The following is a 27,915-nucleotide window of genomic DNA, read 5'->3' as shown; positions in this document are numbered from 1 at the left end:
CCAAGACCCATTACATTGTTGGATAAATATCCCGCAGAATCGAAAAACAAACCCCACTCCAGACGAAATGGCATTCATGGCTCCCCGCCCACATGGCGGCTCTCTCGACGTAGCACTCCTGCGAAGCAAACTCGAAGCCCATCGAAGACAAACAGAGCTCGCAGTCGCAGAGCGAGAGAGGAGCTACGCGGTCAAAAAAGGCTTCTACCTCCCCAGAACGGCCGCGGCACACTTCACCATCACCACCACCCCAGCTCCATCACAACCTTACGAGCCGCAAAGACGTTCCTCACTCCCAGTCCTACCCACAACAACAAAACACCACAGCCTCACAGCCTCAAATCTACAAACCGTCCCAACGGAAACAAAAATCGAACCACGTCTCCATCAGATTGATTCCGCGCAGACAAGCCCTCCCCAAACTTCCTCAGGCCTTCCAAGCCCTCCCCCTAAAGAAACAACCACAGCAGCAACAACCACAGCAGCAGCAACAACAACAGCAGCAGCAGCACCACCTCCATTCTTCCCTTTCACCCGCCCCTCAAACACAACCCTCCACATGCAATCCCTCCGCCCCTCATCCTTCCACCCAGGAATCGGAATGCACGACCTCCCCTCGACAGCCACAGAAGATCGCCGCTCAACAGCAGCAGGAGGTTTCTTCATCGAAACGGAAATAGAGCGACGGAATTCCGAAACTCCAGTTACCACCACCACCACCAACAACGAAATGATACAACACGGTCGAAGATTCGAAGTTTTACAACGATACAACAACAACAATACCAACAACAACAACAACAACACCACCACCAATCGTCGTACAAATTGGACACAACATTCCCAAAATGGAGAAGTAGACAGCGTGACATTTTTCCATCATTCATCTTCAGCAGCACGCATGTCAGCACCACCTCCAGCATCTGCCATGAAGAAGCAGCGATTCATCCTTGCACAGGAGGAACAACAACAACAACAACAACCACACCCTGATCATCTCACAATAGCAGATGCCCTCAAAATGACGATTGAAAGTCCGCAAAAGACAAGTCGGAAACGAAACATTCGAGGCTTCTTCAAGAAGAGATAGTTTTTTCCTTGGTCACAAATACCAATACCATCAAATGAATGAATAATCAAACCAACCCTCTCATCTCATCTCATCTAATCCATACCACCTCAAACCCCACTCCCCTTCCTAGAAATCTCGCTCTTCTCATCAAGAGCCGCCAACCGTCTCCTTCTCTCATGCCTCCCAATAGCCTCCTCACAAGTGAGGAAATACACCCGAATCGCCTCATCCCATTCCGGCCCCAAAGTCTTGATATCCCTCCACAAAGGCCTCCCAGCCGCATTCGACTCCCAACAATCCACAAACAAGCGTCTCTCGCCTCGAATATCCATCGCCTTGATATTCCTTCCATCCCCAAACACAGGCTTCCCGACCCGTAATTGAAATTCCGTAAAAGGAGACTCGTATAACACTCTCGCGTGAATCCAATCCTCACTGCTGTCCTAGAATTTCTGGATGGATTTCGTCCAAGGTACCTCGAGCATTTGCGTCGCGTCTTCCCAGTAGCCATCTCTAGCCCCGACTCGTGCGAGGTATTCCATGCTGCGACCTTTATCCTTCACAAAGCGGACGTCTATGACGACGTGCTCCTCCATCGGGTCGTCTTCTTCGTCTTCGTCATCGTCGCCGCTGTCGTAGTAGTCGTCATGACCACCATTGTAGCCAAATTGTGGAAACGCATATCGAGGTTGCCCAAAACCATACTCTTCGTCCTGGAGACTACGAGCCAAAGCAGCATCTGCTTCATCCTGCAAGCGCCGCGCCAAAGCATCTCCACTCTCCTTTGTCACATCGTCAGGTCTCTTCAACGATCTTGGAAGGCCTTGGGATACATCAGAGCCAAAGGCTTCGGTTAGTTGTGCCTCAAGCGTATCGGTCTTCACCTGCTTAGAGACAGAAGACTTGTCCAACGACCGTCTCTTGGTGGGCGAGCCCGATCCTGGCTCCTCAGGCTTCCTCTTCAGACTCGGCGTCGACTCCTTCTCCGGCGCCGCATTCCGCATCTCCCCCAAAGACCAGCAGACACGATAATGCCGATTATAATCCCCAAACTGGCAGTCAAACGAACAATAAAACTCACTCTTGCAAGTATGACAATCCGTCAATTCTGCCCCATACCATGTCTCCATAGCACCACAAACCGCACACTTTGGGCCATTCTCGTTTCCTGCCCCAACAGCCTTCCTTGCCCAATTCGGATCGAATTCGGGCGCCGGCACGGGAGCCATGTTCTTCTTCTTCGGTGGACTCCTCTCCAACGGCATGGGAGTCTTGTTCTTCTCCGGCGGACTCTCCAACGGCGGGGGRGTCTTTTCCTTCTTCGGCGGACTGTTCTGAAGGGAAAGCTTCAAGGCATCACACAATTCCTCATGCTCCTGCCAATGCTATGTCTCGCAGTCCACCGAGCAATAGTACACGCTCTCACAGTTCTCACAGACAATCACCTGCTCCATGGTGCCTTCCTGTTCCCCACAGTACGCACACTCCTTCGCCGCTTGTTCCACTTCATCCGACTTGCTCTTCGACTTCCGCGTCATCTCTGGCTCTGGGAACGGAGGACTCTTCTCGTCTGGTATACGGGAAAGCTGCAATGCTCCACATTCATCCTCATGCCCGTCCTCCCAATGCGCTGCCTCGCAATCCCCCGAACAGTAGTGTACGCTCTCACAGTCGAAGCAGGTTCCCGCGTCTCTCGCATCTTCGATTCGTTTCTTGCAGTACGCACACTCCATCGCGGATTGATTTTCTTCCTCCACGCTCTTCTCTATTCTCTCAATTTCTTGCTCCTCCATCTTCGCCTCACTCCCTTCTCTACGCCTTCTATTCTTGACGTTCTCCCCTCCCTTCCCATCCCCATCAATCTTGAGCCCTTCAATCCCCATCATTTCCTCTCCCTTCTTGACCCCCTCTTCCCCCTTGTCCCCATCGCACCTCTTCCAATGATAATCCCAGTCCTCCATCTCACACTGCACCCCACAATACCATGCCGCGCGACAAAACCAACACTTGATCAAAAACAACTCCTCTCCCTCCCCCTCCGCATTCCCACACGTCGCACACACCGTGTGCGCAAGATCGAGCCAAGTCCCCTGCAAAGCGTTAATCGGCACGCAAACCTTCCAATGCGTATGCCAATCCGCCTGCGCACATGCCTGCGTACAGTACTTCTTCGCTCGACACCTCCCACAGACTGTCTGCCGCTCGTCCGGTGATTTACCATTCCCCCATGAACAATAAGCGGAAGCGCAATGGACGGGTAATCGTTTTCCCGACTGCTGTCCTCCTGGAAGAGGATGGGAAGACTCAACATCCTCCCTGAAGATCTTCGCGGCAGGTTTCCTTCGTGATGCAGCCTCCCTCATCTGGACGCCATTCTTGACATTCAGCGAAGGGGGCACTTTCTCCCCTTTATAAGGTCGAGTCCTCCTCGGACCCCAAGGAGCATTTTCAACACCAAAATCACCCCAAGTCCCCATCGCGGAAGAGCTGTCAACCTTTTTCGACCCACCATTGCCATCCACTTCCTCGCCCTCATCACACACATCCTCATGCCCCTCCTGCCAATGCCCATCGGCACAATCCTCCGAACAATACCCTTCCTTGCCACACCATTGACAAGGCTCCAGCTTTAAAGCCGGCCGCTCCTCCGCACAATTCCTCCGACAGAAACTGCACCTCTGCACGTCTCTCTCCGCAACAGGCGATTCTTTCTCCGCAACAGGCGATTCTTTCTCCACAACAGGCGACTCTTTCTCCGCAACAGGCGACTCGGCAGAATTTCTCCTCTCCCTCTCATCCTTCTTCGCAATCATCATCCGCGCAACGTTTGCCTCCGCAAGCCGATTCAATTCCTCGAAGTACTCTCCACCCTTATTATCCACCGCCCACTTCTTCTTCTTCGTCTCAGTAATCATCTTCTTCTGCCTCGCCTTAAACCTCAATCTTTGGAGTCGAGCCGGCGTCATCGGATCCGAAGCTCGCAACATACGCCAGAGTGTATTCGCGCCGTCCCCTTTGAGAGTGACCCGAGTGTTCCATAACGTGTCTTGCTTTTCCTCGCTCTTCTCCACCCTTCCATACCACCTCACTCGCGCCATCTCATGGTCCCAGTCCTTCTGACCTGCCGCGTCGGGCCGGTCTCCGTAAGTTATGATTTTCTCGGGCCGAAATAGCGAGGGATTGATGTTGTGATGGTCGCCAGGAAGGACTCCAGAAGGCTTCGGGGCGTAGTATGGGCTCTCAAAGGGTGTACCTGGAAGATGAACGCTGTGTCAGTGTATGTCGGTCATGTCCCTCGCTGACTTGCTTCCATCCAAATCTCGTCATAGTGTTGACATACCTTCTCTCGACGTCGATATCACCCTTCTCACGGCAGGAGGAGGACCCATGTCACCTTTTGGGGCAGGACCCATCCCATGTTCCATTGGTGTCTCCACACCCATCCCCTCACTGGCCTGAACAGAAGACCCAAACGCCTCTCTCAACTCCTCCAACCTCGTCCGAAAAGGCGTCAAAGCCGGAATGACCTTATTCTCATGTTCACGAATCTCAAAATCCACAAAAACCTCATTAGCCTCCTCATAAAGCTTCAACGCTGCCTCGTACTTCTTCTTCTCATCATCCAGCACTCTCCCTTCATCGAGGTGTTGGAGGGCCTGGTCGATAGTATYCCTCAATTTGATGGACGGAGCTTGGAGGCCGGCGAGTAGAGCTGTGCGGAGGAACTTTAGAGTGGGAAAGACTGGGCGGTAGGAAATCTTCTTGGTTGCTCGAGTTGGAGATTGTTTGGCTGGAGGTGGCATGGCCTTGCTTGGTTGAGAGCCCTGTCCATATTCCCCCTCGATGCTTTGTTGTACTGAAGGAGAATCATCATATTCAATGCCAAACTGTGCTYGAACCGTCAAGGTCGGAATAGCAAGAGCTTTCAACCCAGCCGAGGAGCCAAATCGAGAAGCTCCCCTGTCGACTTTCTCATGGTAGCCAAGTTCCTTCCTAGTGAGTACCGGTTCGGGGAATCCACCTTCTTCGCCCAGCATGTGTGGAGTTCGAAAAGCAAGAGAACGAGATATCCCTCCCCCTGACTTTCGTGGTGGTGTCCTCTGAAGAGGCACTACATCCTCAGGGCTACGTTGACCTTGAGGGGCAACTTTCAGGAAGAGTTTCTCTCCACGCAATCTCTTCCCTTCCCCCCTGACAACCACATACTCTTTCAGAATCTCGGAAAAGGAATTCCCTCTCCGCAAGATATCATTCCCCGTAGCTTTTCTTTTTCGCGGGGAGGAACATGGAGTATTGTTGTTCTTCTTCTTCTTCTGGGGCGTGGGAGGAGGAGGAGGAGAATGCGACTCCATGGTTTGTGAGTGATGAGACTGGGGGATTTGAAGGCGTGTTGCTGGGAGTCGGTTGATGATTGGAGTCGATTGATGGTTGGAGTCGATTGATGGTTGGAGTCGATTGATGGTTGGAGTCGATTGATGGTTGGAGTCGATTGATGGTTGGAGTCGATTGATATTCGATGGTGATGTGATGGTCGTTGAATTGATGTTGATGTTCGATAGTCGATGATGTTCGATAGTCGATGATGTTCGATGAATTGATGTTGATGTTCTTGAGTCGTTATTCGATACCTCAATGTCGATAATCGATGGCCAATGTCAATAATCGATATCCAATGTTGTCGTTGTCGTCGTGACTATTGTCCAAGGAAGGAAAGGCTGTAAAGGAACAGAGCAAGAGGTACTTAGATACAAAAAAAAAAAAAGGAAAGTGACGACGGCAGAGAATCTAGACGGCATCTACGAAAACCAAGGCAGGAGGTAATGGAAGAAAGGAGAAGTTGACAGGAAACTAGATAAGTAGAGGAACCAARCACAAGTGGAATGCCCTTTCTCTGAGCCCTCCTCATACCTAAGGTAGGTACTATACCTTACCATCCCATCCCTTCCCTGATCTACCATACCATACGGTGCATACCTATATACCACAAGTATACCACCCTCGTACCCTCTAAATCATACAAATATACAACAAGTATACATACAATCCATCCATCCCACTCCCCCATTCTATTCTGTCGTCGACATGAAAAATCAGCCCATGACCAGCCGATCACGCCCTCTAAAAGCAACTCCTCAACACCACGCCCTCCCAAAAACCAAGCAAAAAAAAAGTATGATATATACCACATGACAATCAGCACATCTACCAATCAATCAATCAATCCACCCACCTCCCCAACAAGCCCTTCCCCAGCAGATCCCTCCTCCTCCCCCCAACAAACCCAACTTCTCCCCTCTCCCAACCCCTCCTCTCCTCCTCCCTCCGAGCATTCCACGCCCGGACAAACTTCCACCCCTCGGTGTCCGCCAAATTCCACCCTTCGACAACTCCTCGGATTTCTTCATTCTTCCTCTCCTTCAACCAGCGCTTCCCCAAGTCGAACAACTCCCTCTCCCGCTTCAACACCTGCTCGGTCGGGACGGGCCCATCGCCGAATTCCGCCTTGGGTTTGGGAGGTCTGCGCTCGGGTCCCGGAACTGGAGTCTCGGATTTGCCCGTCGGGAGCGTCTCTCTCGGAATGCGGAAGCCGAAAATCCAATCCAGACTTTCAATCTCTAGGGGAGCTTCCGGAGTCAACCAGAGGGATTGAGCGTTTCCATATTCCGTCGCCACGGCATTCTTCAAACTGGGGAGTCGCATGTGTGAGGAGACGCCGGCTCCGAGCAGTTCTTTGGTCAGGGCTTCGATCCAGATGTCTCGATCGGTTTTGCGACGGATAAAGGCCACGTCCATGTCTTGGCGGTCCTTGACAATGGTTTGGATGGTCCAGGGGTGGGGAACGATTCCAATGGTGAAGGTGGACGAGTCGTTTCGGAAGACCTTGGGGGTGTTGATGGCCATGGTACTCGACACGCAGGGTTTGCATTTCGGGCGATTGGGTGGGCAGGAGGTGGGGATGGGGGAGATGGGACAACTCGAGAGATTGCGGGCAATATCAATGGCGGATTCAATCAGAGACGTGCTCTTGGCGGGGAGGGGTTTGACGACGGAGATGCCTTTGGGGAAGCCTTCCCTCCAGTTGGCGTGCAGATGGGAAGTGATGAGATCCGGTAGCATCGTCATGGCCTCTCCAATATTCCCTCCATCCAGTAGATCGCGAATGGGAGCGTACTTGGCCTTGAGGTTGGCGAGGCTGTAGAAAGCGATGGATGCAGGCGGGGCATCCACGGTGATGGTATCCTTGGGGAATGCCTCGTCCAACTTGCCCACACTCTTCAGGGCGGGCGAGTCGACCACTTGATGCACCGCATCAGCGACAGCCTCTTTATCCCCAACATATAATCCACTCCCCAAACCCTCATAGGCCGTCAGGACGGGATACTCGCCCCTCCGCAGATATGCCAGGGTAGCATCATCATAGCCAACAGCCATGGGCACGGCCAAGAAGTTGGTGAGGATGCCGCCATTCATACTCGCCCAGGCTAACCACCTCATCAACTCGCCCATGACGCCGTCCGAGAGGCCCATGCCTTGCACCTTTCGATACAGCGGATTCTGCATGGCCTCACTCTTGGTCAAGACGACGGGGTGGAATCCACTGGCCCACCACGCCCGCCTCCAAGTCTTCAGCAACTCCTGCTCGGCCACGCGACTCTCCTCATCCTTCCTCCTCCCCGCCGGATCGAAATAGGTGTACACCGCCGGACGTACCCGCAATGGAGGCAACACGGCTCGTTSCTCATCCCTCGTCACATCACTGCTGAAGGGATTTCTCCACTTCCAATCGCTGTACCATCGTGTGTCTCCACTGACGCTGTTGGCTTGTTCGGGAGGGGGAGGATGTGCGGGAGTGCCAAAGGGGTTGAGATGGGGTAGGCGGTCGACGACTTGCTGCGCATTGGAGAGGGCAGCGTCGACGTCGGATTTCAATTGCGGGCCATAGGGCACTGATTCCAGCTGATCGGTAGAGGAGTTGGCGAGGAGGAGGATGATGGCGAGGAGCAGGGTGGTGGTGAGGGTCACGACGATTTGGAGGCGGCGGGGAAGGGCGGAGCAGGGATTCCGCATGGTGATGCCTTGCTTGAAGGATTTCAAGGGCGTGTGTTCATGGATACCTTGGAGGGAGTCCCGCCGGCCAGGTTCGCTGCGAAGGAAATGAAATGGAAGCTTTGATGATGGAAAGAAAGTGTGGAGCTCGATGCCCTAATCCAATCCCACGCGACGAGTGCCGTGCCGATGATTGTCGGGGTGGATCCACCTTCCGTCTCCCCCGCCGCGTGTGGACTTGCAAGGGTGTGCGGAGAGAAGTCCGAGCATCTTGACCATCCATCGCACTGGAGATGGTTGAAGATGCGATGAACCTGGAAAGAATACCACAACAATCTTCATCTTGTCCAGGAAGAAGTGATGAGGAATTTCCCACCGACATGTTGATGGAGCGACGAGAATGCATCATCCCACCCCATCTCATCTCATCCCATGCCCACCATCCCTACTTGCCATCAATCTCCACCCGCATCCATCACATGCAGATACATCACAAAAAGTGTGACGACGGCTTGGAAATATTTCTCCCCTGCACACAACATTCATCATCATCATCATTATCATAATTATAATGCATAATAATTAATTCCCACCTCACACCTGCGTGGACTAGATCTACTACACAAGAATACCTCATGATTACATCCCTCTTCCKTATGACCCAACAAATGCAAGCATGGCCTCATCAACATCTCGTCGCCGCCCACCACCAGCCCACCAAGATCCCCCACCACCACCTCCCGAATCCTTCGCCTCTCTCTCCGCCCGCAACGACGCGGTTAAAATCCTGCAGAGTTATGAGAAATTGAGCTGGTGTGCTTTTGCGAGGTGTGAAGTTAGTATCTCGATTTCTCTTGTCATGATCTTCGTCTTCCAGCATCATCCATTTGTTTATAGAAATATATATATCACTGTGATGCAATACTGATAGAACATGAATAGACCATCCAACAAACCCGCCTGTACTTTCAAAACATCGTCGCGGGATTCAACGCGCAAGATGAAGAGGGTATGATACTGTGGAAGGAGGATTTCTCGAAACGACCGGTTACTATTGCTCCTTCTTCTACCGCTACTGCTACTACAGCTACCAACACCACCAATGCTGCTGTGAATACGAGTGGTGGTGCGGAGGGATCGAGAAAGGGAAAGGGGAGGGTTAGTTCGGGTGGCGGTGGTGGGAGGCATTCTACTGGTGGGGAAAAGGGAAAGGGAAGGAGTGAGCGGGGTTGAAAGAAAAACAAAACAAGAAGTTGGAGTTGGAGTGGGTGTAGATGTTAGTAAATGGTGGGAGGGAGTTTATTGTACATGACATGTTGGTTACTCGATTGCCAATGGTTGGATGAGAGGAGAAGGATAGCTGATGACCATCTCCGACCTGCTCACGCAAAGCAAAGCAAAGCAGAGACTAGCCTGTACTTAACGATAGCTACATATTACCTGGTGCCGGATTCTGGAATTCCGTCTTCCATCGCATCGCAGACCAATCAAGATGATATGGAATGGCTTGGTCACATCGGCATGCGCGGACTCCTCGGGTCAACTTTCAACCTGCACCTCCAGCTTCCAGCTTCTTCTCGCTTGGCCTGGCCTGGCCGAAGCTTTGGATGGGTGACGGGCATGTCATATCTACCTTATTCTAACTAGGCATGAATGGAATGGATGTTTCTCCACAATATCCTACCCTCTTCCTCTTCCCGTCAAACATCCCCTTTCCACTGCACTTCACTCGCTCAGTGCATGTAAAGTAAGGTAGTTCCCCATGTCCGCCGCCCACGCCGACCCCTTCGCAGATCCCGGAAGTACCGCTCTTCCCCACCGAACACGCGAAGACGCATCCTCCTCCACCACCACCGACGACGATGACCTCTTCCCCCATCCCTCGCCCGTCCTTCAAATCTCGCGCATCGCCTCGTTGACCCTCGGAACCGACTCCCTGATCCACTTGGACGAATCGGCCCCCTGGCCCGCCCACTGCTGCCATCTCCTCCCATCCTTGTCCAAAACGACGCGCGCAATCCCCTTCCACAACATCCTCTGGGCACAAGGACAGGGCAGCGATATCGAAATTTGGTACACCGAATCGGCGGGAAGAAGAGGGCGGAAATGCGTCGTCGGCACCTTGAAATATGACCTTCCCGACACGGACTCCAAAACCGCCTCGTCATGGATCACCGCCTTGTTGGACCGCGCCTACCCACCCGGTACGCAGGCCCGAAAGCGCGTCAAGGTGCTCGTCAACCCGTTTGGTGGACAAGGCCATGCGACCAAAATCTGGGAATCACAAGTCCGCCCCATCTTCGCAGCCGCACAGTGGGAGGTGGATGTCGAAATGACGTCCCATCGCGGTCATGCCATTGACATTGCTCGCAATTTGAATTTGTCAAGATATGATGTCGTGGCGTGCGCGAGTGGAGATGGTCTCCCACATGAAGTCTTCAACGGCCTGGCCAACCACCCCGCAGGAGGGAAAAAGGCGTTGAGCAGCGTCGCAGTCGTACAAATCCCCTGTGGGAGTGGAAACGCCATGTCTCTAAATCTGAATGGAACGGATAGTCCATCCCTCGCGGCCCTGGAAATCGTCAAGGGAAAATGGACGGAATTGGATCTTGTCGCAATCACCCAAGGCTCCAAATTAACCTGGAGCTTCCTCTCCCAGGCGGTTGGAATCATTGCGGAAAGCGATCTCGGTACAGAGAGTCTTCGATGGATGGGCAATTTCCGCTTCACTTGGGGTGTCCTCGTCCGCGTCCTGGGCAAATCCATCTATCCCGCACAATTCTCCGTYGTCCTCGATACGGAAGATAAATCCACCATTATGAATCGCTACCGAGAAGCCGTCTCCGAACACGAAGCCTCCACATCCAAAGGCCACCATCTCTCCCCTCCCTCATTATCAAGCAACGACACCGACCTTCCAAAACTACACTACGGCACCATCCAAGACTCCCTCCATCCCGACTTCACCACCCAAGACCACCCCAATCTCGGCAACTTCTACGTGGGAAACATGTGCTACATGTCCTCCGACACCCCCTTCTTCCTCGCCTCCCTCCCCAACGACTCCCGCCTCGACCTCGTCTGCGTTCCCGGCGACATTTCCCGCCTCACCGCCCTGCGCATGCTGACCGAAGTCGCCAACGGCACCATGATGAACTTCTCCGAGCTCTCCTATCGCAAAGTCAAGGCCTATCGCATCCTTCCCCGCATGGACGTCAGCAAGGGCACGAGAGGGAGGTTATCCCGCTGGTTGGGCGGTGGTCGTCGAGGGCAGGCCAGGGAAGGCTTGATTAGTGTGGATGGGGAGAAAGTCGCTTTTGAGCCCTTCCAGGCTGAGGTTGTGGGGCGGTTGGGAAGATGTTTGAGTCGGAGTGGAGGGGTTTATGAGGTGGGGGAGTTGGGGAGCAAGGGGTTGAGATGATTGATGAATAGTAGGAGGAGGGAAATGAGCAAGGCATGGAAGGTTTTGGCGTTTGTTTTACCTTTGAATTGGAGGATCGGGATTGAGGAGTGAGGATGAGAGAGAGAAAAGAAAGATACCCAGGATTTGAATTTTTTTGTGATTTCTGTTGCGAAGAATGAAAAAGTGTCGTTGTCTACATCAAGGTGTTTATACATGAGTACATCTATTCAAAAATGAGTAGAAGTAGTAATTGTTTAAAAGTCCGCATTTAAGAATCGATGATATATATAACCGCCATCTAAGGTACTTTAGGACTTGTATAGAGGTATCTGTTAGGGTTGTATTAGTTGGGGTTATACACCTTAGGGTTTCTGTTCGTTAGGGTTCTGTTCGTTGGGGTTATATCATCTCACCAGTCAGAGGTATGTATGTATACATAATAAGATACTCAAGTACATGTACACACCACCTATATAACAATATACCTTACCATCGAATACAACAACAAAGTCATCGTCATGTAACCCGGCTATCGTTGTGCAATACAAACTCTCACGTTACACCATATGCCATTTCGCATCTCCTACACGGCAACATGTTCGCGGCGATGAGAGGTACTTGAGTATCGCAAGACAGCAAAAGCATGGAAAAGTTCGATGTAAAACAACACATCCCCCAATTCTTATCATCATCGATACTTGGGTACAAAACCCATCTATCTGTCGCTATAAGCGCTCCCCTTGGCAAAAGCAGCAGCAGCGGCACCATCCAACCTCCCGGAAGTCGAACCAGTCGTCGCCGTCGTCTTCTCTGGGACTTGCTTCCCACCGCTCACTCCCAGCGGATCACCTTGCTCGACCTCGACGACATCCCCAGGTGTCTTGCCTTGTTCGACAACTCGAACTTCATCATCATCATCACCATCAGCAGCAGCCTTCCCTCCCTCCCCACCCTTGATGATCTCCCTCTCAGCATCATCCGTACCCTTGAAATTCCCCACGATAGACACACCATTCATATCATATCGTGTCGCCGAAACATCCACGTCGTCTGTTTTATCCCGCGCTTCCAAAACCGGCCGCTGCGCCACAGGAGTCTTCTTGATATCGTCATCAGCAACAACATCCGTCTCACTCGACACATGCCGAGGAATACTAAACTGCGGCACAGAGTCAAATATTGAAGCTCTCGGAACCGAAGGCGGATCAGGAACAGGAGCGGGAATTCGCATGTCCTCGTCTTTGCGCCCAAAYAAGGAGCTCCACCAGATGACTTCGGGTTCTTTGCCGGGAGATTGTCGATGAGGGAAGAGGAGTGGGTCATCCACTTTGGCCTCGTAGTCGGGATTGATGAATTCCTTTTTGCGGCTCAGGAAATGTGACCACACGGAATTCGTCTGCTCGGCATTCTCGCTGCGTTCCTTCTCGCTGTTGAAGAGGAATTCGCCGTACTGGGCTGAATGGGCTTGGTAGAAGAGGCGGACGAGGAATCGCTCGTTGAATTCAAACGAATCGGGCTTGTGATGTTGCAGCTGGWAGACTGCGTCGAGGAATTGATGGAAAATGGGTGCTATCTCTTTGGTGTCGACTTTGTGGTGTTGGTCCGACTTGGTGCTGGTCGTGGGAGGTGCATGTAACAGCGAGTTGGGGGGTGGTGGTGAAGGAGGTCGAGATGTCGAGCCCTCGGTGGTGCTCTTATCATTGGGCTGGCGGAAGATGCTTCCACGACCCTTGTCGAACCAGTTCTTCGCCCCACTGAGCGCTTTGGAGCCGAGAGCATTGAATGACGATGTGCCTTCGCCAGAACTTCCTTCCCTCCCTCTCGTCGGTAGAACTCGCTCATTCTCAATCTCGAACCACTTCTCGCTGCCTTGAATGCCGTGCCGGTGGGCGAACTTGTGGCCAAAGGATAAAAAGTCCTTTTGCACAAGCGTGATGAAACCTTGCAGAGTGCGATAGAATGGGTCGAGCATGATCTCTGCCAGTGCGGCAACCTGCGATGTGCGATCCCATCCATCGGAGCAGTGCACCAGGACATGACTGCCTCCGAGTCCGACTACTCTTGCAACCATCTCAGCGCCGTCAAGCACCCCAGAAATGTGTCCAAGCCAGCCGGACTTGCGTAGTAGGTCTTGATTGGGTTTCAAGTCGAGGTAGTCCGAGTTTGCAAACGCCTCGACAACCCTCTCCAACGCTTGTCGCATGACGTGGATGTTTGCAATGTTGAGAAAGATGCGCTCGACAACCACGCCGGTATTACCCGCGTAGTTGGAAACGTCCTCGATACCACCACCCGTCGCTCGATTGGCGAGAGCATTGATCTTTGGACGAGCATCGACAATCAAGCTACGTCGAGTACTGCCGTAGATGCGTGGTCGAGGGGAACTGGTTGCCTCTGTGTCTTGTGGAGCAACGCCATCCTCGCCGGAAGCGAGCGCAAGTCCAGCAATCTCGTGATCGGGAACAATAGCTTCGGAAATACTATCATAAGAAGGTGTTGATAGCGGGATCAGAGTAGGAGACTGCGCCAAGGCTTCGGCAGGCGATAAAAGCTGCGGAGTGTGACTACAGAATATCTCCGAAACAAGGCGCTCGTCTTGTGGATTGCGTTTTGCTTGCACGCCTACCATTGGCTGTGATGAGCGAGTTATACTGCCACCATTCGAGTGAAGATAYGTGAGGGATGGGATTCTCGCCTTGGAACGGAAGACACTGCCATACTTCAAGATGTTGTCGGTGACTGCTCGTGGCACGCAGAGCACGCTTGGGTATGTCGCCGAGTATGCATAATCTCGATTGATGTCGGTTATGCGCCACGCACTGCCCGGTCCCTCTGCATTCTTGCCTCCGATCCCCATGCGAGCAAATTCCCGGCGAGCATCGTATGCGAGGCCTCCAGTGGCGACCTCTTCCTGCGGCGCTTTGAAGTGGAAGGCATGCAGGTCTTGGACCGTATTTACGCAGCACCGATTCCGCAGACGATAGAAGACATCCCTCGCGGTGTCGTCTGGTGATTTATCTGATGAAGAGGAAGTGTGGAAATGAAATGCCATCATCTGAAAGTCCCTTCGCCGTATCCTCAAAGCGGGAGCCTTGCCGGTTTCACTTACCAAGCCAACGTTTGTTGTATTGCCTGGACCCGGCGACATGGATCTTTGAGGGGAAAAGGATGGCGCCAGGCGGGAGGAATCTGTAGATGGCCGTGCATATGTGTTGGTGCCGTACACAGGCGGGAATGCCGAGTCCTCAGCATCATCATCCGTGGAATCCTCGTGATTGTTGGTGTCAGGTGTCCGTCCTTGAGCATGGCTCGGACGCAACATGCAGTAGTTGATGATTGGATATGGTAGCCATATCTCCTTGGGCCTTAATTTCTGCTTGGATTTGGGTTGCTTGGGTATCGGGTCGCTGGAACTACTAAATCGCTGGTCACCAGAATTGCCTTCCGCAGTAGCAGGAGCGCCATCTTGAGCCTTCTTCGCGGTCGGGTCTGTTGACATTACATCGCGCTCGGCGAGTGAAGGTCYGCCGGAAGCGGCTCTAGCGCTAGTGGTGGACAATCTAGCAGAAGCATCCGGTGCTGTATTTGGAAGATAGCTGAAGATGAGGTGATGTCGAGTAATGTACAAGGTTCCATTCTCCGTCTTCCCGCGGCTGTGTAGACTCACGTTGCGCACTCGCACGTCTTTGGTAAGGTCCGTGGTCTCGGCCATGTTGTTGTTCAAGTTCAAGTTGAAGTTCAAGTTGAAGGTGCGGAGGTTTCAATCGGAGGAATCGGCTTGTTCTTCTCGTGATTGTTCACAATCGGTCCTGATCTACGCGATATCGGTGATGACATGCTCGCCCAAGAGGCTCATGGTAGAGATCAATGTTGGTGTATCGTTTGTTGTCTGCCGTGTGTACATGTAATGTCATGGTAAGGTCGACCATCATGAGATTGCGATCGAAAGCTGGGGACGGGAGTATCCGCAGTTTCACAAAATGGGGAAGCGACACCACCAGAATATACCCAAGGTACAGGAATATACATCAACGCACATGTAATGTTGAGGGAGTCTTATCTCAAATCTCGCAAAGTATCTACGGGTCATTACACCTACAATACCCACCAAACAAACTAGCAATCTCAATTTCATCATCTGCCTTGAGGTAAAAAACCTTTGCTCCATGCGCCACGCTAAACGACATGCCGCTCGCTCAAATGCCCATATCACACGTATGATACAGAAATTTCTCTAAGCAAAACCAAAATACTCGCTGCCTGCCGTAATGGCAAGGTACAACTGGTGTCGGAGAGCCTCATAACTCTCGTACTCGGGAAGGTCGAGCTCTGTGATTGGGTCAGTCAGGTGATGTAGAGGAGAAGAAATGGAAAACAACTTACGATTGAAGCACGTGTGACTGGACGGCAACCTGTCCTTGTTGCCATAATCACGGTGAATGCTGAACTTGGAGAAGCCATTCATGCCTTCCAGCTCCTTGAAGCCGTTGAGCGGTACTTTGCTGGTGCCGGTGATGAACTGAAGAAGCTTGGCCTTCTCCTCCTTGTCGAAACTCTTGACAGCTCGCCAGAACCACATAATCTGTGGTGAGGTGGGCTGGTAGTTTGTGTACTCGGTGTTGTTCTTCCAGTCATCCACGTCAATTTCAGGCAGACCGGAGATGAGAAGTTCCAGCTCCTGTTCGTTGAAGATTGACACAAGCTCGATCGGGATGATTTCGTGGAAGCCTTCCAAGAAGTTGTCGAGCTGATCTTTGACCGAGGTGACGAGACGATAGTCGACCACATGCCGAACGTATTCGTGCTTGTTCTCCTCTGTTACAGGGATGTTGCGACCATTTGGAATCAAATCAATCGTCTCCTTCAAGCCGAACTTGTCCACGTCGGTAGAAAACGTGTCAAAGGTGACATCTGTGATGTCATTCTCCAGAATCCATACAAGAGATTTGTAGTAATCGAGGTCAAGAGACTCCATATCCTTGAGAGAAACGGACTTGCCGAGAATGCGTCGGTAAACGGCTCTGCTGAAGTGGCAGTCCAGAACACGGTTCTCGTACAGTGCTTTTCCGATGATGCGACCGACGAACTTGAAGAACATCAAATGCTCGCCGTTGATTCCACTCATCGTGTTGGGGTGGAACGTTGTGCGGTCGGATGCCACCGGGGTGAAGAGAGCGTAATTGGCATCAAACATCTGCCTCGCCATTGCTGCAAACCATTCTCGCGAAACACCGCCTGCGTCAACACCCTCTTCGTTGTGGAAGCGAATGTTCAGCTTGCCGTATTTGATCTCGTTCGCAGTCTTGTAATACAGAGACTTGAATGAGTCGAGGAAGACCTCGGAGCGACGCAGGCTCAATTGTAATGTTGGATGTGCGACGCGTGCCTCGGAGCGACGGTCGTGCAGCTTGCGACTGAAGTAGCTCCGCTTGTTGTCAAACTCAAGCACCTTGGAGTTCTTGGCAAGAACGGCGAGGTTGCCGTTCATGAGCTTGGGGTTGTTGCGAATCAGCTCGTTGAGGATCTTGCGATGCTCATCGGTGAAGYTGAAGAACAAGCCTCCGATGCGTGACTCTGGTGCAGGCGAGCCGATGACGGCATCCATTGTGGGTGCTCCTGGTTGCTTGAGGCTGCTGTTCCGACACACAACCATCAAGGATTCAATCAGTGGCAGTAGGATGGTTGCCACATTCACCATGTTGCCGCGCTCGCGAATCGCAGTCAGGCAGACGCTGAGACTGTTCCAAAGCTTGTCGAACTTGTTGCTGTCGTAGAGAGAGGCCAAAATGTCTTCCTTGAGCTTCTGCTCCCCGGTAGGAGATGCGGGCATGCGCTTAGGGTCGAAGAGGTGATCAAGTGCCACCAATACGCGGAGCAGCTTGCTTTGCTTGGATCCAGCGGAGGAGAAGCTTGCGAGGGCCATACCTTGAAGCTCGGTGCCCGTCTCGGCGGATTTGATCTGGTTGGAGAGTTCTTCGAGATCCTCCAGCAATGCTTGTCCAAGTTCTTGCGCCTGACGGATAAGTTCACGGCCAAACACCTCTTTTGCACCGGGAATGGCGGACAAATTCTTGATAATGTCCAGTGTGTCGCTGAACGTTTTGCTTGGACATTCGCGGGCTGCAAGAATATTGACAACCAAACGAATGTTCTCCTCTGGCACCTCGGGTGGCGTGAGATCACGATTCTTCTTCTTCTTCGCCTCGGGGACATTGGTGTCTTTGACAGCGTCAGGCTCTGCATCAGCGGATGCAGATCCAACATTGCCATCACCTGGCTGTTCTGCGGGGGAGGTGTCTTCCATTGGAACGTCTGAAGTGGCAGTTTGAGGACGCGCAGTTGTTTGTGTGGCCTTCYCAACCCCGGCCTTCTCAATCCCAGCCTTTTCAACATCCTGAGCTTCCTTTGCACGTCGCAGCAATATAGTCAGAGGGTGTGTGACGCTGCTCAGAAGTGATGCCAAAGTCTCCATCACGGTGGTGTTCTCGGTGATGAGCTTTCGATCCAGCAGGGTCAGAAGAGCGTTGAGCGGGAATTTCGCAGCTTTGCTCTCACGTCCCTTGCCTTTCTTTGCAGTCTTGGGCTTTTGGCTCACAATAGTCTCATGCTCATTCAGGAAGAACGAGGGCACTCGAGGGTTGTCATTCGCGAGGGAATTCAGCGTGCCCAAGCATTGTGAAACGATGTTAAGTGGGGAGAGCTCGGTGCTTGAAGTGATACTCTGTTGGCCGGTGAGAGTACGTTTCAGAGTTTGCGGTGTCTTGGGCCCCGATGGCTGCTTGGCTCTCAGTGACAGCTGTGCGAAGCTCCGCTCAACAGCATTTACATCGGCCGTCCCATCTTGAAGTATGGACAAGAGAATGCTGATGACCTCTGAGCGGTTTTGTGTGTTTTTGCAGACGTCGGAAAGAATTCCGTGTAGATTTGTCCGGGGCTTGGAGTTCAACGACACAAACATGAGGCGCAGTAGAGTTGCAATACCAGCCTTGTCGAGCATTTGAACGATTGGGCGACGTTGTCTGCTGACCTCGCGAGTCTCTCCATCATCGCGCGGAGCTGGAGGTTGGCCGCCCAAGATGCGAGCGGTTGCAGCTTCCATGCCTCGTGCGAGTCGATTTTGTTGATCAGGACGTGCTGCCCGGCGATCGCCGAGTAACGCACGAGCTTCTGCTTGGAGTTCATCTGGTAGAGTAGCCAGAGTGGCTTCATCCGTGTCCATCAACACGGCTTGTCGGAGTGCAGGATCGAGCATCGCCATAAAGTCGGCATTGTTCATCTCTTCTGGCGGCGCAAGTGGAGCCGCAGCACTTCCCTCTTGAGCGGCAGCACGTCGTTGAGTTTCGTTGCGCGCTCTGCGGCGTTCATTCTGCTCTTGACGCAGAAGTTCACGCTGCATCTCCTGAGGTAGAGCATCGAGGAACTCCCGACTGATCTCACTGGGTGTCTCGGACGCTGCTGCTTGGCTCCGCTGCGTTGCGAATTGAGTCATGATGACCTCTTCTCGCATCTCTTCCGGGAGCGCCTCAATGTACTCGCGGTCGATACCCAGGCTGGTGATGTCGAGTTCTCGTCCACGGAAATTGATGGTAATTCTCTCCGCATTTGGCTCCTCTGGAGCCGGTGCTTCAGCAGAGCCGCTCTCCGGGGCTGACACCACACCTTCCATCTCTGATGTCTCGACAGCACCCAATCCAGTCAGAGCAGCCTCCGCAGCACCCGCAGCCTCCGCGGCCTCCGCAGCCTCCGCAGCCTCTGCAGCTTGTTGCGCCGCGAGTGCCTCGGCCTCTGCTTGCTTCTGTGCTTCTCGCTCCTTCAGCTCCTTCTGTTCCGCCTCAATCTCCTTCTGTCGCGCCACGGCTATCCTGGTCGCTTCCAACGCTGCTTCCGCATTCTTCTCCTCCTGAATTCTCTTAGCTTCCATTGCCTGAGGCAGCAAAACGCGGAATAGCATGTTGAGGACGCGGGTGGCTTTGTCTTGAAATTTGCCTCCAAACAGCATGCGTGCCTCTTCCTGCCAGCGGAGGCTAGTCTGCGAAGGTCGAAATTCGACAGCGGACGCCTCATCGTTGTGGGGATTGGCTCGATCTGTTGGCCGTCCACTGAGCACCATGTCTCCCCATCGTCCCATGGTCATTTGCTCGCGCAGCGGCCTGCTGTGATCAAGCTCGAACCACGGCGCGTTGATAGCGTGTCTGCCTTCAATGCGAAACATGGAGGGTAGAGCAGATAGACCGGGAAGCCCCCCTTCACCCAGATTAACGTTGATGATACCAGGTGCGCCTGTCGCAGGCACGGTAGCGACATGGTGTTCGAGGAGTTCGAGGAAAGCATGGTCGTTGGATCGGGGCAAGTATGCTCGCCGGCCTGGCATGCGATAGCCGCCAAGGGCCTCGAGCTCGCGTTCGCGGTTTGCGCTGCCAGCTCCTCCGTCCCGCTGAAGGAGTGGGTTGATGCCGTCCTCGTCTCGTGAGTTTGGAGTTGCGCGATGGGTCCGGAAGTGCCCAGGACGCAGTGGATCACCCATCATTCCACCCAACATCTGCTCGAATACCCGTGGGGCATGGTGGTGATGATGATGACCACGCAGGATCGCTGCAGGGGGAGGTTGGGTTTCCCATGCGGCCCACCCGCCATCCTGATCTTCATCATCATCGTCCTCCATCTCGGGCTCGTAGACGATGTCGGCGCCGTATTCCTCCCCGTCTTCATCTTCGTCGCCTTCAGGCGCCATTTCATCTTCGAAAAACTCGTCTTCTCCAGCGTCCATGTCAATGCGCACGATGCCATCATGATCGCCCGCCTCGGACGGATCGTCTGCACCAAGGACATGAGCGATGTGTTCTAGCGGACCGCCGTGAGGAGAGCCGCCGTCATGAATTTCGACACGGTCTTCAAAGTCGTCGGCATCTTCGTCTTCCCAATCGCCCTCGTGATCGTGCTCATCCAAGCTGGCGTTGTCATCATCGCCGGTGATCTCATCCATATGATCTGCGAATTCGATTTCTCCATCTGGGTCATCGTCATCTTCATCATCGTCGTCGTCGTCATCATCTTCGTCGTCGTCGTCAGATGTGTCGTCCGAGTCCTCCTCACCGTCTTCCATCATAACATCAACGTCCATTTCAACATCACCTGGAACGCCTTCGATCTCGCCCATGCCGTGCAAGTCATCGTCGTCATCGCTTACAACTTCGCCGTGATCGGGAGCAGGCTCCTCCTCATAGTCCATCTCGTCCTCGTAGCCGTCCTCGTACATTTCGTTACCCTCGTCCTCATCATCATCATCTTCAGATTCGTCGTCCTCTTGGCCTGTCTCGAACATGGCAAGAGAGGAGCCCCGGAAGAGGTCGGGTGTTTGCTCACGGTCATCGTCATCCTCCGAAACAGACGTCGCAGAGGAGATGTCGTCCTCATCAGCGCTTGTTCCGGGTCCACTGGATGAAGAAAGGTCCGTGGTTTGGCTGAGCAAAACGCCGAGATCGGTCAATTGCTTGAGTGGACCAAGAATGTACTTAACGGCGCGCTTCGCGTTGGGGAAGTTCAAATCCAATTCAGCAATGGCAGAGGTCAGGGTGCCGATGAAGTTCTTCTCGTACATCAATCTGCCCATGTGCTGATGGGAAGAAAAGTGACCGGTTGGTACGGCACCTGATCGCTGAATCTCAAGTTTACCACTGAGCATCTTGTTGAAGAGCTCACCCAACACGAGGAGCCGTGAATAGCGTTGGTCCAGAGGCTCCGCGGAAGAGGTCGCATCTTTGAAGGACCGCAGGGCGTKCTCGAGCACGAATTTGCGCACAAAAGTGAGCTCAGGCTCCTTGGCGGAAAAGTCGCTTGAATCTGTCGCCTGTCCGTGGCCGAGGTGGTTTTCTTGCGTCTTTGTGCACAACGAAACCAGAACTTGAGTCGCCCAATTGGAGGTCGCGACCTTTTTACGATGTGCGACATCGTCACGGTGCTCCAAAGTCCCAGGAGGCAGAAGCGTGTTCAGCAAGTAATTCAAAGTGCCAGAGCGAGGCTTGGAAGGTGTGGCAGGATTGCTGTCTGATTTCCGTGAGAAGTTGATAAACTCAACCTTGGTGCGGTTATAGCAGGCAAGAAGCTCGGCGAGGCATTGCAAGACAAAGCAGCGATAGATGTAAATCACGTGCTCCTCTGGTTTGAATGGCGGCWTGCTGCCGGCCTTCGCCTCGGTAGTGGAAGTCGTCGGTGGGGCACCAGCGACAGGTGCCACGGCGTCGGGCATCTCAACGTCAGGAGAAAAGTCGTCCATGGCAGCCCTCTCAGGTTGGTCGTCCTTTGGAGCTTGAACGGGCTTGTCCTCAACATCCTTGAAGTTGGAAAGCTCCCTGAGCAGGAACTGGACCACGCCATCGGTGGTATCAACCGCCGCGAGCTTGGATTCCACCAGCTTCTCGGTGTCGACATCTGCATCAACTGCAGACCCTGCAGCCTCAACAATAGGACCCGTCTTGTCTTCTGCGGGTGGGTCGACGGTCTTCTTCAGGGTCAGTGCCTGTGCACGATGTGGATGGCCGTCAAAGTTGGCGACCTCAAGAAGCTCCTGTGTAACTTCGACAAAAATGGTAGGGCTGCGCAAAGCCAGGTGATGGAGGTTGCGAATGTAGAGGGTAGTGTCCATGGCCCGGGATGAACGATGATTCTCAAAGACAGCTTTAATCTCCGCCCGCATGATCTGGCGAACCACCTCGTCATCCTCCACCATGTGTCGCAGGATGAGCATGAATGAGCCTTGTAGCTTTTCATCGACGGAACCCGCCAACTGGCGAATCATCAGGAAAAGTCGTCCAAGGGTATACTTCTCACTCAAACGTGTAGCAAGATCACGCCGGCGTGTGAGCACAACCAGCACACGACAGATGGACAAAGCGAGAGTGGGGTTCTTGCCGACCTTGTGCAAAATGCCAATCAGAGCGTCAAAGAGACGAGATCGATGCTCTTTTGATACCACAGGCTCGGCAACTTCAGGTACCGGCAGCGGCTTCAGAGGATCGTCTGTTGGGGGTGGGACCCATTCCACCTCGACGGGCTGCTCATCTTCGGCAAGGACACGCTCGATGATGAGCAAGACGGTGCGAATCCATGGTGCATCTTCCGCCTTTTGATCTGGCTCCAGATGTACCCAATCGACCAAGTCGCTGAAGTACTCCTTCAAGTCGTCCAAAGTGGAGTCGAAGAAGTCACGATCTTGGAGGATGAGCGCCACAAGATGAGCGTAAGCTTGAATCTTGGTCGCCAGTTCTTTGCTTGTCGGCTCTTCGGATTGCTTCAAAGACATCAAGGATTGTACCAGAGTTGAACCAATCTCCGCGCGAGGGTTTGCACCTTCGCCGGCTTTTGCCACCGCTGCCTGAATGAGGTCTGCAAGCTCGAATGTTATTGTGGGCTGCGCACTCAAAACGTCGAGGCACCGGTCGACGAGATCCTCACGAAGAGCGTCGCGACTGTCGTTCAGATCATCGACAGTCCTGAACAACACTTGGGTGTCCTTGGTCTGCCCCAAGCTCAGTGACGCGAGAATGTCGCGAGAGCGTGGATCTGTCATTGCCAGCATGTCGTTTCTGACGTCATCTGGGATCGCTCCGAGTGTGCCCAGATTGTCATCATCCGACGTGATTTCGTTGCTTCCGCCTCTGGGGTGGACTATCCGCGGGTTGCCATCGGCATCGATCGTGAGAGTCGGAGCAACGGTGCGGTGTAGGTCAGCCTCCTCAGTCTCGTCGGCGGCTCCGGACGTCATGTGTGCGTCCGCGTCAATCGTCTCCGCGGCCGGAGCTGAGTCGTCGTTATCACCTTCGGCGGGCTCGCCTTCGGGGATTGGGAATCGCGGTACATGGCTGTCYTTCAGTCGCAGCCTACAGTAAGCCTCGGCGTTGGCCTCGGAATTGTTGCATCGGTATAGAGCCTCCCTGCTGAGTGCAGCCCCAAAGCCCTTTGCCCGGAGTGCAGTCAGTCCGGCTGAGCTTGTGAGCTTGAACTCTGGTTTGTGCAGCTGTACGCGCCGACTGGCCTTGTCGCTTCGCTTCAATGCACGATCTTCACCCTCCGCCTTCAGGATGTGACGAAGTATTTCCACGATAGATTTCGTGTTCACATCTGTGAACTTATCGATGTCCCTGGAATGCCAAATGCGACTGATGGCAGGCAGTACCGCCTCTCTGATCTCAACCAAGAATTGTCCAGGAATGAAGAATTCTGCCTGGTTTCGATCCCTCGTCTGGATGATTTGCGACTGCGTAGCTTCGTTGATGCATTTGTGTCTCACAACGTGGCTGTAAAAGGACAAGATGGCGTGGACTGCATCTTTTGTTTGCGGCAAAATCTTGTCCTGGTCTTGGCTCGAGATCATATTGCTAAAGCGCTCGAGGTAGCCGTTCAACTTTGTGAAGCCGTCCGCAATGTAGAACTTGGACAACAGCAGGGTCAGCGCTTCCTTGGTGTTGGTGTGGTATGCCTCCATGGTGTGAGAGTTGCGCAGCAGCGTTCGACTGAGGTATCCGAGAATATGGGCAACGTATTTGGTCTCGGTCGCATCGTCAGACTCATGGTTGCGGCGGAAGTCAAGCTCCCAAAGCAAGGCCTTTGCCAGACACTCGGCAACGTGAATGGAGTGCTGTTTCGTAGAAGGATCGATGCGCTTGGTCACGATTGCTTGAGCAAGAGAGTGAAACACAGCCTCCATCCCCGCAGGCACCTGGCTCAACAGATAGCGAAGAGTCTTGATGTTCTTGAGCGCGAGCTTCTCTCTCCTGCTTCCGTTTTCAGGCTTTTCACCCTCGGCCTCGGCTTGTTTGACTGCACTCGGAGATTTGTCTGGGGACACCTTCACAACGCCGTTCTTGTCAATGCGACGCGCGATGTACGGGCGTGGCTCTGTCAATGTCTTGACCTTGTCAGACAGGTCTCGCTGAAGGAGGAGGTTCTCCCAGATACATGTGGCATGTAGCTTGCTGATGCTTTGGATGAGCTGAATGTACACGTCTGTGAGGTTGATGCTGGCAAAGAGTCCATTATTCTGGCTCCCATGCCGCACGCTGTACGGCGGCGGCGCCAGCGTGCGACCAAGTAGATGCGCGAGTATCTGTGCGTGGGCGAGGTGCTTGACAGTAGTGGTGCCGTCTGTGCCCCGTGTCGTGGGAGTGTCGATTGGCGGCTCTGAGAAGTTGGTGTATTGGATGAAAGAGCTGACTCTGTCCTCGCTTCCCATCAACTCCGTTAGGCTGAGGAATGTGGACTGCGTACGCTTCACCACGCTTGGGAGCACCAGGTGTGGCCTCGCTTCTCCCATGAGCTTGATTACTTGGGTGATCTTGCTGAAGACAGGAAAGGCGACCATGTCGTGCGGGTTACCTGGAGACAGTGCAAGATCGAGAATCAAGTCAATGCCAGACTCTTCGCAGAACAGGGCAGTCATKCTGTTGTTATGGAAGAATCCTTCCAAGAACTTGAAGCATACGCTCAGATATGGCACGGTGGGGGCACGTTCTTGGTCGTCCTCCGCAGCATCCTGGTTCCGGGCAGAAGTCTTTACAGAGCCGAACGCACCGTTGTAGTCTGCTGTAGAGGGACCACGCAGAGCATCGAGACCACCAGCAATGACACTTTCGTCCTCTTTGACTTCCCAAAGTTTCGCGCCGGAGTGTTGCTGGGCTGCCAGAATTACGCAAAGCTCCTTGAGACGCCTGAGCATGTTGAACACCGCCGCCATGATGTGATCTTTCAGGCGAGGGTGATGGCGTGACAGTTCATCGAATTGCTGTCCAATCATGGCAGCATGATCCTCGTCCTCAATAGCCTGCATATGCTTCGGGGACAAGAAGACATCAAAGTATTTTACCAAAGCACCGGATGCTTGGAAAAGCTGCATGCCAGACTCGTTGAGGCAGAAAGCGCCAAACGCATTTGGGACGTCCGACATGACTTCGGCGACGGGAAGAATGCCATCGATGTTGGGATACACGGGCTCACCATCATCGGTCGTCTCAAAGTGCTGGACTTGCGCGAGCGGCTTGAAGCTGTCGAGAGCAGGCAGCTCATCAGGGACCTTCGTACCTGTGATTGCCTCGAAAAATGCCGATGCAAGACCCGCTTCGCCAATAACTTGGTAGGAAGTCGGTTCGTTGTGAATGAAGCTTGTGATGATGTTCAGAGCTCCGCTCCACACATTTGAGCCAAACGTCTCAGCTTTGGCCATGACTTTACCAAGTGCACCGAGGATTTGAGGCGTATCAATGAGATTTCTGAGCAGCCGATCGTAAGTACCCGCATTGTGCTCGAACATGTGAACAGTGTTCTTGAAGAGCTGCCGAAGCGTGCATTGGTGGTAGAACGGAATCTCGTAGTCGTTGACGCTGGATTTGAATTCGGCAGGAAGCCCCTCACCATTGGTGACCTTTCCGATGGCGGCCTCCACCTGGTRGGCGGTCAGATCCGCGATGATGTTGAGCCCGTTGACATTAGCAAGAGTTTGAAAAGCCGTGGGGATCCCGTGAATGAAGCTGTCGAAGAACTGCAGTACTCGCTCATAGCACCGCTCTGCGCGAGAGGTCCGCATGCTCAGAACTTCCACGAGGATTGCCATGATGCCGGCTGTGACCATCTTTTCCGCATAACGGGCCTGAGCGTTGGCACCCAGCAGGCTGTTAACGAGGTCAAATGTAGCATCGCGCCATTCGCTCTCTTCAGCCTCGACCTTCTTGTCCGATTTCTCTTCCATGTTGAGCGCAGCAACGACCTTGCGCAGCTCATAGTATAGTGCTCCATGGTTGACAGTGATTGCAAGAGCATCGGCGACCTCGGTCACCTTATGCCGGCTCTTGGTCAGCGCTTCCAAGCCCATCACAACAGTAGTCTCCATCTGCAGTGTGAGTGCGACTTGGCCTGCCGAAGGTGGCTGCAGCAAATCGCAGAGCTGCTGTGCCAGATGGAATCGGCGGGGCTCTTCTGCATCAGGTATGCCGACCTTTTCCTGAAACTTGGACTCATTCAATGCAAAGGCCAAATTGGCAATCGCAAGCAGACGAATCTCCAGCAGCTCCTGGTTGGTCGAGTCTGATGTCGCAAAGGATTTTGCTATCCGCACACGGTTCAAAAGCTCATACCGCACCTCAGTTGGCAAATTGGGCAGAGCGTTAGCAAGCAATGACCAGGCGGGAGCCTGYAATACTTCCTCGGCGGTGATGTGGAAGGACCTTGGCGAAGTCGAAGCGGTGACGCTGTCTACCTCCCGAGACTTTACAGGGGTCGCTGAAAGATCCTCAGCACTGATTGTCCGCTCACCGGCTGATGGTCGATCTCTAGACGGGCCAAGATTGGACGTTCTGCGCGCTGGCGTTGGTGTCACAGGCGTAGCGTCTTCCAAAATCACATCTGTGCTCGATACCACAGTGGACTGTTCGTAGTAGCTCAAGGCAACGGCTGACATCTCTTGTCTCATGGCAGTTGAGAGCGGAGTCTTCGCAATGGCCACTAGATCGGAGGGGTTGAAAGATGAGGACAAACTGGACTTGTCTTTGCCCTTGCCTGGAGTCTGACCGAACGGGGCTGTCGAGTTTGGAGGCTTCGGAAAGGGCATGGCGATCTTATGCAGGTTGTCCAGGTTGAAGTTGTAGTGCTTGGCGAGCAATGCGGGCTGAGCGCTTGGGTGACCACTCTTATATCGTGCCACCTGATAACGCTGAGCCAAACGTAGCCCCAGCTTCAGACACAGTCGAAGGAGGCTGAGTGAAATTGTATGGAGTAGGTTGCTGAGATGCGTGCTGCTAGCGTAGATGCYGCGATTTCCACAGTGCTCCAGCAGGATCCGAGTGAAGTGTAGCAGCGACTCGACAAGCTCCCTGTCTCCTTCTGCCGAGTATCCCATAGTGTCAAGCTCCTGCAGCTGGGCGCCAGCCTTTGGATACGGCATATCTGCCTCTGCATCGCCTCGTTCTAGAAGTCTCCGTTGGAACGGCTGTGTCTGCGGGCCATCATCGAGGCCATACTCCTTGTTGAAGAGCTCGAGCACGTGGTCGAAGCGATTCAGTAGTGGGATCCAGTGGTAGAGATCGCCGCGTGGCATCGGCCAATGCTGGGGAAAGCCATCGAGCAGAGCGGGTAGCTCATGTAATGGGATCTTGGTGGCGCGCTCGATGAATTCGCTAACAAACGGGGAGAGAGTCGCCTTGTGATGCTCCGCGGGCTCCTTTGCAATCCTCCCCATAGCGCCGAGCGCCGCGAGCGCGGTCTTGAGCCGTGGTTGTGTGCTATGCGGCGTTGCTCAGCCCGTGCAATTCAGTGATTTCCCGGCAGACTGCCAACTCGAATATCAGGACGGGTGTGTGACGGTCTGGGACGAGCGCGCGACGTGTGCGGAGTGGTTGGGATGATGACC

At 53.5% G+C, this 27,915-nt stretch overlaps 7 protein-coding genes; 3 read left to right on the top strand and 4 right to left on the bottom strand.

The window, feature by feature from the left end:
- Window positions 1-67: 67 nt before the first annotated feature.
- RCC_02558 (uncharacterized protein) lies at window positions 68-1,090 on the top strand (the record flags this gene model as incomplete). Its single annotated transcript, XM_023767848.1, has 1 exon — window positions 68-1,090. One exon carries the CDS (start codon window positions 68-70, stop codon window positions 1,088-1,090), a length of 1,023 nt encoding a protein of 340 aa, XP_023623616.1.
- A 1,367-nt stretch (window positions 1,091-2,457) lies between these two features.
- On the bottom strand, window positions 2,458-5,109 carry RCC_02557 (uncharacterized protein; the record flags this gene model as incomplete). XM_023767847.1 has 2 exons in its annotated part: window positions 2,458-4,325; window positions 4,413-5,109. The coding sequence occupies 2 exons, from the start codon at window positions 5,107-5,109 to the stop codon at window positions 2,458-2,460; spliced, it is 2,565 nt and encodes an 854-aa protein (XP_023623615.1).
- A 1,180-nt stretch (window positions 5,110-6,289) lies between these two features.
- On the bottom strand, window positions 6,290-8,140 carry RCC_02556 (uncharacterized protein; the record flags this gene model as incomplete). Its single annotated transcript, XM_023767846.1, has 1 exon — window positions 6,290-8,140. One exon carries the CDS (start codon window positions 8,138-8,140, stop codon window positions 6,290-6,292), a length of 1,851 nt encoding a protein of 616 aa, XP_023623614.1.
- Window positions 8,141-8,795: 655 nt separating this feature from the next.
- RCC_02555 (uncharacterized protein) lies at window positions 8,796-9,352 on the top strand (the record flags this gene model as incomplete). XM_023767845.1 has 2 exons in its annotated part: window positions 8,796-8,954; window positions 9,062-9,352. The coding sequence occupies 2 exons, from the start codon at window positions 8,796-8,798 to the stop codon at window positions 9,350-9,352; spliced, it is 450 nt and encodes a 149-aa protein (XP_023623613.1).
- A 529-nt stretch (window positions 9,353-9,881) lies between these two features.
- Window positions 9,882-11,540, top strand: RCC_02554 (related to sphingolipid long chain base kinase; the record flags this gene model as incomplete). Its single annotated transcript, XM_023767844.1, has 1 exon — window positions 9,882-11,540. One exon carries the CDS (start codon window positions 9,882-9,884, stop codon window positions 11,538-11,540), a length of 1,659 nt encoding a protein of 552 aa, XP_023623612.1.
- A 697-nt stretch (window positions 11,541-12,237) lies between these two features.
- On the bottom strand, window positions 12,238-15,234 carry RCC_02553 (uncharacterized protein; the record flags this gene model as incomplete). The annotated part of the gene is made up of 1 exon (XM_023767843.1): window positions 12,238-15,234. The coding sequence occupies one exon, from the start codon at window positions 15,232-15,234 to the stop codon at window positions 12,238-12,240; it is 2,997 nt and encodes a 998-aa protein (XP_023623611.1).
- Window positions 15,235-15,756: 522 nt separating this feature from the next.
- RCC_02552 (related to HECT) lies at window positions 15,757-27,744 on the bottom strand (the record flags this gene model as incomplete). XM_023767842.1 has 2 exons in its annotated part: window positions 15,757-15,851; window positions 15,906-27,744. 2 exons carry the CDS (start codon window positions 27,742-27,744, stop codon window positions 15,757-15,759), a joined length of 11,934 nt encoding a protein of 3,977 aa, XP_023623610.1.
- Window positions 27,745-27,915: the final 171 nt, after the last annotated feature.

Source organism: Ramularia collo-cygni (genome assembly GCF_900074925.1).
Source record: "Ramularia collo-cygni strain URUG2 genome assembly, contig: RCC_scaffold03, whole genome shotgun sequence".
NCBI classification, from domain to species: domain Eukaryota; kingdom Fungi; phylum Ascomycota; class Dothideomycetes; order Mycosphaerellales; family Mycosphaerellaceae; genus Ramularia; species Ramularia collo-cygni.
Note: the sequence above shows the minus strand (reverse complement) of the source record. Positions and strands in the feature narration are given on the sequence as shown.